General features: G+C 41.2%; 1 protein-coding gene across 2 annotated transcripts in view; it reads left to right on the top strand.

Moving 5' to 3' along the window:
• MMP23B (matrix metallopeptidase 23B) overlaps window positions 1-14,145 on the top strand; it is a 51,773-nt gene extending 37,628 nt beyond the window's left edge. For both annotated transcript variants that reach the window (XM_089675982.1, XM_089675981.1), the window contains 2 exons: window positions 2,365-2,491; window positions 6,143-14,145. In XM_089675982.1, coding sequence (XP_089532108.1) covers window positions 2,365-2,491; window positions 6,143-6,317 — 302 coding nt within the window. In that variant the 3' untranslated portion in view covers window positions 6,318-14,145. The remainder of the gene's footprint in view (window positions 1-2,364; window positions 2,492-6,142) is intronic.
• Window positions 14,146-14,290: the final 145 nt, after the last annotated feature.

The following is a 14,290-nucleotide window of genomic DNA, read 5'->3' as shown; positions in this document are numbered from 1 at the left end:
TACTTGCCTCAATCCAAAGCACTGAGTGCCATATCACTCTGCTGTCTAGTTCATTTATTATCTGCATGAGTCACTGCAGAAAGGTTTTCCCGACTCTAAGAGATAGAGGGGGATGGGGTAGGGGCCCCCCAGCACACAGTCTGGTAATGAAACCTTCAGCTCAGCATGCTTCCTGGGTGCTGTGTGGAGCGAGGTGTATCCCTTCCCTCCAATCAGCTCTCAGATTAAACAGAGCCCTCCTCTCTTAGCTGTGCAGTGTGTGACTTCAACTCCCAGGCACCTGCTTTCTGAAGTGCAGACAAGCAGTATGAATTCTGCACTTTGAACTGATGTAGAGAAGGTAGGCCTAGAGACAGGGCTGGTGCTTCCACTAGGCAAACTAGGCAGCTGCCTAGGGCGCACTGCCACCTAAGGGCGCAGCACAGGTTGGCATTCTCTCTGTGTGGACTATAGACCTCTTGTATGAATTCTTCATTTCTCTGCAGAGTCCCCCTCGCCTCATACACAGAGAATGATGAGGGAATGAAGGTATTTTTACTCTGCACAACTGTCTCACAGCCTGTCCACACATATGACCATATATACACACACACATACATGACAGTATTCCATGTAGCAATGAAGTGTCAGCTCCCCCTAGGATGGGAAGTGATGACATTAAACCAGGTCCCCGGGCGGTCAGCAGTCTCTGATCGGAGGATCGGTCCATACATCTCTGGTACACACACCGGGACACACAACCCACCAGCTGTAACAGGGAACTGGCTAGTGACCAAATGGGATGTGCCCAGCACTGGCTCTGCCTTCTTCTACACAGCTGGAGCCAATCAATAGGTGGGTGTGCTCTAGTTGCAGGGTTAACCCTATGTGTGTAGGACGTAGGGGCCCAATGTGTATGAGAGGGAAGCGGTGTAGTGCTGGGAGGCCGCCTGTCCTCAAAGACCACAGCCTGGACTCCACACCCCTGCAGGAGGCTTCAGATGTGAGCCATGCCTTGGAGGATGGCAGGTCATGGAGGTGACAGGAGGAGGAGAGGGGCGGACGATGGTCAGGGTGAGGGAACGGATGCCGATTGATCTATGGGATGCCACGACGTCATGAATGATCCTTCAGCCAAGGGGCAGCAGAGGGGGAGAGAGGAAGAAAGGACAGAGGAAGATGCTGGGTGTTTGGGGCCAGTGTAGCTACAGCTCCTTCCAGTGTTTCTCTCAGACTCAGTCCTCTACTGCAAGCCAGCTGGCAGCTGCTGATCATTGTGGAGTTTTGTAACTCTTTTTTTTTTTTGTTTGTTTCTCTGTCTGACTGGTTAATACAGTTAATTTATATTTGGTTAATATATATTTTGTCTTTAAGATTGGTGCTAGTGGCATCTTATGGCACTTATTTCTGCAAATTAAAAGACATTTAGCAGTTTCATGTTTTGCCGATTTAATAATTTAAATTCAAGTAGCTGGTCTTGCCTAGGGTACAAAGTAGTCTAGCTACAGATAAACTAGTACAACTTATGTAGGATGATTTGTTTCTCCTCTGTGTATTACCTGAAGATAGTCACTTCACTTGGTATATGTAAAGGTTTACAACCACTTAAAATTGTATATTTGACATTAGAATGGATTTAGATAAGAGTCTCCTTAGAGTGAAACTTCACTCCTGTTGAAGAAAAACAATCCCATCAAAATGAGTTGCAAAAATTGCAAAGTGTATTTTTAGAAAACCTGAGACAGGCCTTTCTCAAACTTCTACAAACTAAAGGATGTTGGTGTGCTAAGTGAGAAGGCCTGTCTGTTAAAGCGGTAAGTAAATAAAATTAGATTTGTGGAGGCATTCTGCATGCAGTGTACAACAGGCCCCCAGTCTTGCTATATCTACAAGCAGATTGTTTTTTTTGACAGCTCAGACGAACATAACTTATTGCAGACTAAAATGGAAAGGTAATTTTTAATAACTGTTTAAAGTCTGCACTCTCCCAAAAAAGATAAACATTAAAACCAACAGTCTTTTATAATGAAGCAGCTAACATCTAACACCTCCTTCACACCTGAGCATTTTGTAGCTCAAAGCTCCAAAACATACAACATCCAAAATCCCATAGTTTTCACTTGTGCCTGTTCATACCTGGCCATGGCTTTGCTTGAAGCTTGTAGCTCAAAAAGTACATAGGCTTCTTTTTAGCCTCGATAGACTCCAAAGGCAGTGCCTGAAAAACTTCCAAAACACACATCAAACACATATGATACATGCAACACAGCTCGTTTACTGGTGTGTGGACTGGGTTTGAGGACCATTGAACTAGGTAACCTTAGCAGTCTGGGACCAGGGAGATTTCCTAGAATGCATCTAATAATATTGTAATGTTTAATGCAGATTTTCCATTTCCTACACGTGTGCCAACACCGATACCACCCAGAACCAAAGTCCGTCTGGTTCCAGAAGGCAGGAACATGACCTTTCGATGTGGGAAAAAAATTATTCACAAAAAAGGGAAAGTTTAGTAAGTATATTCTGAATTCCAATCAGAAATGCCTATAAAATGTTTGGGTTATTGTATGGCTGTATTTTCTCATGGTAATGTGGTATGACTAACTTTACAGTATTTCATATTTACATTTTATATCTACCATGTCAGCTAAGTTGAGTAAGGAAGGTGTGCCCACTAGAGCCATTGATAGGAATGGGTGCTGTAATGTCAAAGCTTGTGAAATACTGTGGATGGCATTTCTCTAAGTCCTTAGTGCAGCAAATTGCTAAGCATTCACAGATATTGAGCCATTAAGCTCAATTTCCCATAGGGATTCCAGGCAACTGAGTGCACTAGGTGAAAGTTAAGAACATGCACATAACACCCACTTTTGATACCCGTGCATGAGGGTCCAGTGGCTAGCATTCACCATGCTGTATAGAGGCTTTGGTTATAGTCTTTACTAGTGACTATTTATAAGACGTCTTTGTGTTCATCGCTTTGTGTTTTATCTCACAAATACCAGGTTCACAGTTGGCCCAGGGGCATAAAGAAATAATTTGCATGGTTGCACCCAGTATCCTGAAATGAAGAATAAATACTTTTTTTTTCCCTTTGTGATGGACATGCAGATACCTTCATTTTTAGGAAGCGTCTGTTGTGCTTTCCATAGGTTTGGTGTAAGGCTTTTTTGTTTTTTTTAACCTCCTTGGCAGTAGGATTCTTTCCGATTTTTTGTGCTGAAAGCGGTACCATTTTTTAGCATGGAAATATGTAGTTTTTTATTGTAGGCTGTAATTTTTAGGAATAACTCACTGAAATCTGTCCGAACAAGAGTCTATTAAACATTCCGGATATGATAAAACTTGAAACACGAAATCATAAATTATAATTTAATAAATAATCATAAAAAATAAAATAATAATAAATTTAATTCAATAATATAATCAAACCAAAAACACTGAAATTTGAAATACAGAGGCAAATTCGCACATCGCTGAGCAAAATCGCAAAATCGTTTTCAGTGTCTGATGACGAATTTCACCACAAATCATTATCACTCAATTCTGCAAGTGGTTCTGATTTACTATCGCTGTTCTAAAACCGCTTTTGACGTAAAGGGAAGCTTTTTGGACGCCATGGACTTTTCTCAGTTTCCAGGCAGAAAGAACAGTCAAAATGCAGGCAGGGAACAGGACAAAGCAGTAGGGACAAAATATATGTGAAATGCATTGAAACAGCAATGACAGCAAAAATGACATTTTTTAAAAATTTCAAATTTCCCGCCGTACGTCCCGATGTAACAGGGACCGGAACACAGAAGCCGGATGCCGGCATCAGCCGGAGGAGATGGCCGGGGACGCTGCAGGGGACACATCGCGGGAGCGAAGGACAAGGTAAGTGCTGCAGGGACCCCTAGAGCAGCGCCGCATGGTATGCTCGAGTGTAGCTCGGGGTTACCGCTCTTGGTATAGAAATTTTACCTCGAGCTACACTCGGGATTACCGCTAAGGAGGTTAACCCACCTCACCAAAACCTTTCTGGTTATACATTTTCATTGCTCTCGAGGACCTAAAGCATAGAAGCCATGATATCTATACTGTGCACTGATAATGGCCACCAAGCCTAAAACAGTTGTATGCAGTTTGGGCTAAATAGCTCTATATCATTGCCCTGTACTATAAACCACCTGTTCAGTTAGCCAAGGTGCTTAAAATAATTATTTGCATGGCTCTGCTCACTATGCCAAAATGAGGTATAAATCTTTATTTCTCGGATTTGTGGTAAAAGTAAATCTTCAGACACTAAGTCAGTTATAAGGTGCTGAATAATACCTTGGTCCTATATAGTTACATGAAATAATTACAGTCAGGTCCATAAATATTGGGACATAGACACAATTCTAACATTTTTGGCTCTATACACCACCACAATGGATTTGAAATGAAACAAACAAGATGTGCTTTAACTGCAGACTGTCAGCTTTAATTTGAGGGTATTTACATCCAAATCAGGTGAACGGTGTAGGAATTACAACAGTTTGCATATGTGCCTCCCACTTGTTAAGGAACCAAAAGTAATGGGACAGAATAATAATCATAAATCAAACTTTCACTTTTTAATACTTGGTTGCAAATCCTTTGCAGTCAATTACAGCCTGAAGTCTGGAACGCATAGACATCACCAGACGCTGGGTTTCATCCCTGGTGATGCTCTGCCAGGCCTCTACTGCAACTGTCTTCAGTTCTTGCTTGTTCTTGGGGCATTTTCCCTTCAGTTTTGTCTTCAGCTAGTGAAATGCATGCTCAATCGGATTCAGGTCAGGTGATTGACTTGGCCATTGCATAACATTCCACTTCTTTCCCTTAAAAAACTCTTTGGTTGCTTTTGCAGTATGCTTTGGGTCATTGTCCATCTGCACTGTGAAGCGGTGTCCAATGAGTTGTGAAGCATTTGGCTGAATATGAGCAGATAATATTGCCCGAAACACTTCAGAATTCATCCTGCTGCTTTTGTCAGCAGTCACATTATCAATAAATACAAGAGAACCAGTTCCATTGGCAGCCATACATGCCCACGCCATGACACTACCACCACCACGCTTCACTGATTAGGTGGTATGCTTAGGATCATGAGCAGTTCCTTTCCTTCTCCATACTCTTCTCTTCCCATCACTCTGGTACAAGTTGATCTTAGTCTCATCTGTCCATAGGATGTTGTTCCAGAACTGTGAAGGCTTTTTTAGATGTCGTTTGGCAAACTCTAATCTGGCCTTCCTGTTTTTGAGGCTCACCAATGGTTTACATCTTGTGGTGAACCCTCTGTATTCACTCTGGTGAAGTCTTCTCTTGATTGTTGACTTTGACACACATACACCTACCTCCTGGAGAGTGTTCTTGATCCGGCCAACTGTTGTGAAAGGTGTTTTCTTCACCAGGGAAAGAATTCTTCGGTCATCCACCACAGTTGTTTTCTGTTGTCTTCCAGGTCTTTTGGTGTTGCTGAGCTCACCGGTGCGTTCCTTCTTTTTAGGAATGTTCCAAACAGTTGTTTTGGCCACGCCTAATGTTTTTGCTATCTCTCTGATGGGTTTGTTTTGTTTTTTCAGCCTAATGATGGCTTGCTTCACTGATAGTGACAGCTCTTTGGATCTCATCTTGAGAGTTGACAGCAACAGATTCCAAATGCAAATAGCACACTTGAAATGAACTCTGGACCTTTTATCTGCTCATTGTAATTGGGATAATGAGGGAAAAACACACACCTGGCCATGTAACAGCTGAGAAGCCATTTGTCCCATTACTTTTGGTCCCTTAACAAGTGGGAGGCACATATGCAAACTGCTGTAATTTCTACACCGTTCACCTGATTTGGATGTAAATACCCTCAAATTAAAGCTGACAGTCTGCAGTTAACGCACATCTTGTTCGTTTCATTTCAAATCCATTGTGGTGGTGTATAGAGCCAAAAATGTTAGAATTGTGTCGATGTCCCAATATTTATGGACCTGACTGTATGTTGCAAATGTATGTAGCCATCTAAGGCCGATTTGAAGGAAAGGAAAAATATGACTGAAGCTTTCATTATCCACTCCAGAAGGAGTTTAGTTGCTAAGGGCATAGGCAGTATTTTAGTTCATTATAGATGAGACTCACTATAATAAAGATTCTTGTATCTCTGCAGCTGGTACAAAGATAACGAGCTCCTGGAATACTCATATCCCGGATACCTGGCCCTAAATGATGACCACATGAGTATAATTGCCAATGCAATCAACGAAGGTCTCTACACCTGCATTGTGAGGAAGAGGGACCGAGTGCTGACAACTTATTCCTGGAATATAAGAGTGCAAATGTGAGAACTTTTGTAGTTAAATACAGATTTGGACTACATGGGACCAACAGTTCCACCGATTGAAAGGAGGCACTACCATTTCTTTGCAACTAGCCACATGTCAGGCCTTATTACAGGTGCACCCAGACTCTCTGAACATGGATGGGTATGGTGGTGACAGAATAGGAAAATGTCTACTGAGGGATCATTACATTATTGAGCTTTGCACATTTTCCCCCTTAGAAACATTTTTAATTGCTAGGGAGGTACAAAACCCTTTGCTGGGGTGGATTTAGTAGTATTTTTGTACAGTGTTATGATCCACAATTTAACATAAGAACTTCAAAATTCTTATTCAGTATGGTAGTATAAAAAGGAGAGAGAATGCAGTCACTCACAGCAATTAGATTGCAGAAGACAGAAAATTAAATTTGCTTGGTTGCTGTGGGCTTACACTTCTTTCCTTACTGAATAGGGTTACCAATTGGTTTGTCATTAACTGTAAATGTTATTTATACTAAAAGATGTGTTTCTCAATATTATATCTAATAAATCTTGGAATTTAGTAGGAAAATGTCTTCAGTTCCAAAAAGTATAATTTTGCCTTTCCTCCTGTTTGACAGATTTGACGAGTGAAGGAAGGTGATGAATTTTGTAAAACGTATTCTTTATGTACATTTTTAATTATGTCTGTAGAGCAGGCATGTTAAAACTGGCATATTTAGGGTTGAGTCCAGCCCTCTCACCCGTTGTGGAAACGGGTACAATTACAACTGCGACTTGATCCAGTTCCTGGTTCCCTAGCTCTGTTTTAGTGCCAGAGGTTTCAACACTCAGATTTAATAAATAGCTGCTGAAGTGCACAGCGTGCCACTTTAATATCCCAGAGCTCTTCAACACTGTTGTATAGTAACAGTAGCTCTCTATTTGGCAAGTTCTACACTTAGGCTGGCCATACATTATACAATTTTCTTGAGAATTTTGCTTTAGGTTTACCAAAAAAACCATATAATATGAGATCAAACCTAAATAACACTTTCAATTGTATCCAATTAGGCAGGCCCTTGCACTACATAGTTGAAGGTAAATCTAAAGGAATTTGGGCAGAAAATTGTAAGAAAAAATATATGGGCAGCCTAAGGCATTGGGCTTCAGGTTGAGTAAGAACAGGGTATACATCAAGTCTGAAGACATTTGCAAAGCTTTCAGAAAGTTTCATGAGGCTTGAAGCCTGTCAAGTAACATTCTACTACTGTTTGTGGAGTTTAAACACAGATCCTATTGGGCTTGCTGACCGTCATTATTAACAAGCTTGCTGTAAGCCTCCTATTAGCCTTGGTTCACACCGATGCGGTTTTTAGTGCATTTTGCAGAAAAACACTGCAGTCCATTTAAAATGTTTTCCTATGGTTCTAGTCTACATCTGTGTGTTTTGAGCCGATGCAATATTTGGAAAGGGTCAGGGATTTTTTTCCCCTGCAGAAGATTGCGTTTTGCGTGTGATAGACTTCAATGGTCCCGCACAACACAAAGTGTTGCCTTTTTGATGCTTCTAGTGGGTTTTTTTTCCTTTTTTTTTGCTAATAGGAAAGTATGACAATTCTGTTCATATAGTGTGACTTTGATGCAACTTTGATCTGACTTTACATTCTCTGGCACTCAAGTAGCATCAAAGTAGTGCAGGAACATTTATGTGTCCTAAGTCGCATTGCTTTTGGCTAATAGGAAAGTATGACAGTTCTATTCATGTAGTTCAACTCTGATGCGACTTTACACTGTCAAGTAGCATCAAAGTCACATCAAAATCAAAGTAGGAACCTTTGTGTGTACAAAGTCGCATGTTAGGGTTAGTGCTAAGGTAAATGTTAGGGTTAAGGGCTAGGGTTAGGGTTAAATGTTAGGGTGAGGGTTAAGGGCTAGGGTTAGGGTTAAATGTTAGGGTTAGTAGTAATTGTAAGGGTTAGCAGAAACTGTTAGGGTTAGGGGTAATTGTTAGGGTTGGAATGCTAACCCTAACATTTACTGTTAACCCTAGCATTTAACCCTATCCCTTAACCCTAACATTTAACCCTATCCCTAGCGCCTAACCCAAACATGCGACTTTGTACACGAAAAGGTTCCTGCGCTACTTTGATGCGACCTTGATGCTACTTGAGTGCCAGAGATTGTAAAGTTGCATCAAAGTCGCACTACATGAACAGAACTGTCATACTTTCCTATTATTATTATACAGGATTTATATAGCACCAACAGTTTACGCAGCGCTTTACAACATAAGGGCAGACAGTATGATTACAATACAAATTAACACAGGAGGATTCAGAGGGTCCTGCTCATTAGAGCTAAAGCTAAGATAGCCACAAAATGCGACTTTAGACACATAAAGGTTCCTACACTACTTTGATGCAACACTTGCAGCACAAATTGTTCTTGCGGAAGTCCGTATATACAAAGCCTAAAAGTGGTTCACAAGTGGGTAGGAGTAAGTGAGGGATCCCAAGCACCAGTAGCTTAGCTGCTACAAATAATGCCCTTTTTAACATTAATCTGCATGAGAATGTTCAAAATGAACCAACTAAACCCCAAATTATGCAGTTCCATCATATAGAATAATTTGCACAACCCCTGGTCACCAAGAAGTTCCTTCTCCCCAGGAAGTCCGATAAATAGTAAATATCTCAGCGTCCGATCAAATGAAAAGTCCTCAGTCAGTACCCCCATGTGACTTCTTAATTCTCCAAAACTTGTATATTCTCAATTGATAAATCTTGAAAACTGTGACCTCCTCTTCCTCTTGAATCCTCAAGGAAAATATATAAACCGCACATAGTGCATTATCTTTGCCACACAGTAAAAAATAAACTACAAACCACTCACATTAAAGTGCTCATAACCAAAAAAAACTCCACCAAGTGTCAATGTACGTCTTGTGTCTGTAATTCCTACTCTTACACCTAGATGTAGATTGCTCCTTCAAACATAAATTCCCAAGACGTGAATGCTTCCTCCAAAATTCTTCCTCATGGACAACCATTTCCTCCAAGAGACTGAATTACATATTGTGTGATGTTATACAACATGCCACACAGTGCTCCTTTTGTTAACAGACCACCAATCCCGTGAATCATAGATACTCCACCACCATACAGTCCATGCACATCACTAGACCAACAGGCTGGCCTCCATTATAAGGATCTCCCAAATGGTGGGGAGGAAGGGCTTCCCTTATTTCAGAAGCAGATTCTTGAGCCACCATGCCAAGAACAACTTGTGATAAACTAATCAGTCTTTCCAGGAACTAAACACGTCCTACAATAACAGAATGTGGACAGACATAGAGCAAGTGCTGATGCAATGCCAATAGATTGGACCTGGAAAATGCTCCATAACCAACTTCTTACCAGAAGGGAGTCTGGAAAGCACCTTATCCAGAACCCAGTGCATGAAGGTCATGTCCAGGTTATCCTCAAAACAGTCCAGTGGGGTCTGGATGTGGCACTCCAGAAATCAGACTAAAGACAGCCATGCAGTCATGAGCCACTAAAGAGCTGACCTCTATGGTAGGTGATGGACCAGACCTCATTTGCTTTGCACTAAACAAACCAGAAATTAACAAATCGCACAGTGTGTCCTACAGTCATACAATTCAGATTAGCTCATCACGAATCGCATCCTGACTGCCAGCCTGTCTGCACATACACCAATACCCACGATATCCCGAGTCATGGACATAGGTATAACCTGATGCAGGGCCAATGTGGCCCTTTAACAAGTTCTCTTTCCAAACTCTGCATTCTAATTTGCATTTGACATTTTACCTATGGAGACTTTTTAAGAATCGGTTGTGGCCAATGCAAAATTTCTGATTTGTTGCCAAGTAGGAATTGCCAATATACTGCATAATGAAAAAAGTGTCTGAAGAACAGTTCTGATTACCACAGCAATCAGTCTTGCTCTTGCTTTCACATTACCAGCCAATGGGTGAATGAATTGGAGAATCTGGTTGAAACAGGAGCATTTCTTCCAGACAGCCTATGCATAAGGTTCATTGTCTGCACAAATGTTCTCTTGTAAGCTGTAGACAGTTCTCTCAGCCACAATGGAAACTTACAGTCTATACAGGCTTACATGGACATGACAAGCAGTGAATACTTTTTACAAATGTCATCATTTCACTTTCCAACCTTATCATTTAGGTTTTGCTAAAAATGTAAAAATACCTGTTAAAGCTTAACTTCAGTCAGATATAAAAATAGTCAAGTTATGTATTAATCACAAATATTTAAGGGCCCATTCCCGCACACGCATTGTGGTAAAATGCATTATGAAAAGCATATAACATGTGGAACTAAAGTGTGGTGACATTCAATTTGAGTGGCATCTTTATGCACCTAGCCAGCACACCACAAATCACAGATGTGAATCATCTGCGCATTTTGGTGCACAGCATTAAAAAAGAAGGTGCATCAATGTTGGGCTGCCTCCTTGCACAAAAGCATATACATAAACACAACACACAGCATGAATTAGCCTTTACGGGTTTTAAATTAAAATTGGTACAATTACCCGACTAGAACTTTAGATTTTTTTTTCCTGTATATTCTGCACAGCAGAACCATGAGCCAGTTGGGGGCTCTACTGCTTTGCACAGTGCTGTCCGTCTAACAATGTGCACAAGTTTACATGAGGGCAGAGCATAAGGATGAACTCATCAGTGTTCTGCTACTCTTTCTCTGCCAAAAAAGAATGCTAGGGACAGGTCCTTGACTGAGCTGTATCATTTAACTGCAGTGGACAAAAGTGAAGTCACTGCTTGCTGTCCTGTCTGGTTCACATGACAGATTAAACGTGTACAAATACTTTGTCGAGGTACAACAGCTCACAAATATGTATTTTATTTGTGTATTTAGCGCTTTGCCTGGAATTTTACTTTAAAGCGGGATTAAGCGCAAAAACAAAAATGTAATATATTGCAGCTTACCAGTCCTAAAATGTGGTGGCTGCATTAGTTTTCTATGTTAGACTTTTTTCCTTTATTTCACCTGGTGATCCAACTAGTAACACACTTCCTGTGTCTGCATTCAGGATGCAGTAAAGCAGCATTGTCAACAGTGTTTGACAAGGAGATTTAGATGGACTAACAAATTGAAGCTGAACTCCAGCTAGCACTTTACAGTTACACAAAACATTTATTTTGGGAAAAAGGTTTGTAAACACCCTTGTCAGTGTTATATGGCTTGTCTCATCCAGGGTCGTGGATAAGGGAGTACCACCAGTCCTCCTGTATGGGGCCCAAGCAGCTAGGTGAATTGGATGTGGGCAGGGAGGGTGATCGCCATGGCAGGGAAGGGCAGCATTTACTGGAACCGATCCCCTTTATGGCTCTCTCCTTAGCAGCTGAAAGCTTGCTTTTTCTCCTCCCACTGGCTTTTAGCTGCTGAAGAGAAAGCCATACAGGGGATCGGCTCCAGTGACTGCCCCCTGCCGCATCCACCTCCCTCCCTGTGCAACATACGTTTTCCCCTGCTGCCCAGGCACCCTTGTATGCCCCCATAGTGCTGCCGCTTCCCTCCTCTCCATTCCACTGGCAGCTGCAAGCACACAATAGGATCCTTCAGGATGGAGAGTAGGGGAAGGGTCCAGTAAATATGTCAAATTTACCAGCCCCTTCCTTTCTTGAATGAACACAATGAGTGATTGGTACCGATCAATCACGATGTTCATTCATAACTGTAGTATAGTAAACTGTTTTTTTGGGTGGAGGGGCCCTGTCAGGTTGGCTGTATGGGGCTCCATGGTTTCTAACAGCAGCCCTGGTCTCAACCCTCTAACTTCTACTTTTTCTGGACAGCTTTCTCTGTTAAAGTAAGTTGAATAACAGACTTACTGGCTTAATTACATGTGAAAATAAAGGAAAAAAAATGAATGCAGCCACTACATCTAAGGATTGGTAAACTGCAATTTGATACATTTTTGTTTTTTATTTTAATACTGATTTAAGCATGAGCTACAAAAGGGTTCAATGCAATAGGTTCAACTCATCCTTGTAGGCAGTAAAAAAAGGCACAAAAGGGTGTATGTTTAGCTGACAAGTTGTATATTTTACAAATCTGTAGAAACCCTTATGGGAACAATTTTGTGCAGGCACATACATAAAGACTATTAAAAGCTGGAGATGAACAGTGTATTTTATAATGGATTTTGTATACTGCTGTTTTATATATTAAATGTAATTTCTGTTTAAAGCCCAACTCAAAAATGTTCCCTTGCAGTGGAGCTGTGCTTGCACTGTAAGGGTAAATTGCTTGTTTTAGTCTACGGGGGGAAAAAACGTACTTACCTGATCCTCTGCCCTGCCTTGCAGCTTCTTATACCCCATACTCTAACAGTCTAGGGTCCTGAAATCATCAAGACCAAAACAGGGTCCATAGCCCTGCATTGGACATGATGACAGCTGGGAACAATCCACTGCCAGAGCATGGGGGGACAGCTATCTGCTGAGAAAGCAGAGGATCATGTAAGTAAAGCTGTTTCTCCTCTCCCCTAGACAAAACAAGCTCACCTTACCTTGCAGCACGGACACAGATCCACTGCAAGTGATAATTTAAAATTTTCTCAGAGTTGAATTATAAATATGTGGCTTGCTTTGGGCAAAGTTGTCTCTAAATTAATGTTCAAGGCCTTTCATTGATTTCCATCTAAATGCTTCCATTGGGCTATGGCTACATGGTGATTAAATCCCTTTTACTACTGACAAATTTAAAGCAGAGATAAACTCTAACGGTCATTAAATAGCTAAAGGGCTGTGTATCAAACAACATTTTTGTATGGCATACTGGTTCACCTTCTTTCTCATCCTTTGTTGCATCTCAGATTTTTTGCAGCTTTTTTTTTTTTTACAACCACTTCTTATCCATATGCATGCACTTAAGCAATAGCTGCATGGCATTTTCCCAGGATGGGTTTCCTGTGCAGACCATGTCTGCCTACGTTGTGTTGAAATGGCCAACTGTGGTCTCCATCAGCAGCCTATAGGTCAGGGTGACAATACAAGCAAACAATTAAGAGACAGACCGTTTGTTGCCTTATAACAGGTGACATTGGAGCAAGGATTTTAATGGCAGAAGCACCAGGAAACATTGTAATGAAAGCTGCAGAATGAAAAATTACTTATGATATGAAAATACATGCTACAGCTTATATTAGATTTTATAGTTGATTGGTTTACATATACTTTAATCACTTATTGACAGTCCCCTGAATTGCAGCTCACTGAATCAATATGATCCAGATGCAATAACTGTCAACAAGCAGTCACATTTCTCAGTAGCCGAGAGATTTATTCGTGTTGCCCTAGCCTAATATGCCTACTCTTTACTGATTTGTCATTGGTCAGCTCACTTGCCTGCCAGTAAACGAAGCTAATAACACAGCAATGCAGAATTCAAGCAACATCAACTGTGTTCAGGGACAACTCGGCTGAAAGCAAGATGCCAAAGCTGGCAGACACGTAAAGGATTCAGAGCTTGGTACATCCTGAAATTCGATCATGCACACTGAAAAAAGGTGTAACCAATCTCTAGAAGCAACACAACAAAGTGTGCATTTAAAATATGGACAGTGTTTGGCACCTGATTGCACTCTGCACTTCAGTCATGCAAAAGCGCACCCAAACTCTGTTCATGCAGAAATCTCTGAGATCTTCAGAATCCTTTCAGCTCCTTTCATTTGTTTGGTGCTACATTTGCTTATGTAACAAAATGAAGAGCATTTTTAGCTTTGCTGTATGAAATATTGTATCTGGTAGACTTATGTAAATCGGACATAAGAAAATAAAGAATCTATTTAATATATTGGTCAATAAAGCTTTTTCCAGTCTTTGTGTGAGTTTGCATTTCCAGGTAGCCTCACCGCCATTCACGGTCATCAATCACTGGGTTCCGGCCGCTGACTGCCGATCATCTTCGACGGGGGAGGGGGGGGGGGGGTTAATGCTCC

This window comes from Staurois parvus, unplaced genomic scaffold (genome assembly GCF_062004578.1).
Source record: "Staurois parvus isolate SC_StPar_1 unplaced genomic scaffold, SC_StPar_1.0 ptg000160l, whole genome shotgun sequence".
NCBI lineage: Eukaryota > Metazoa > Chordata > Amphibia > Anura > Ranidae > Staurois > Staurois parvus.
Note: the sequence above shows the minus strand (reverse complement) of the source record. Positions and strands in the feature narration are given on the sequence as shown.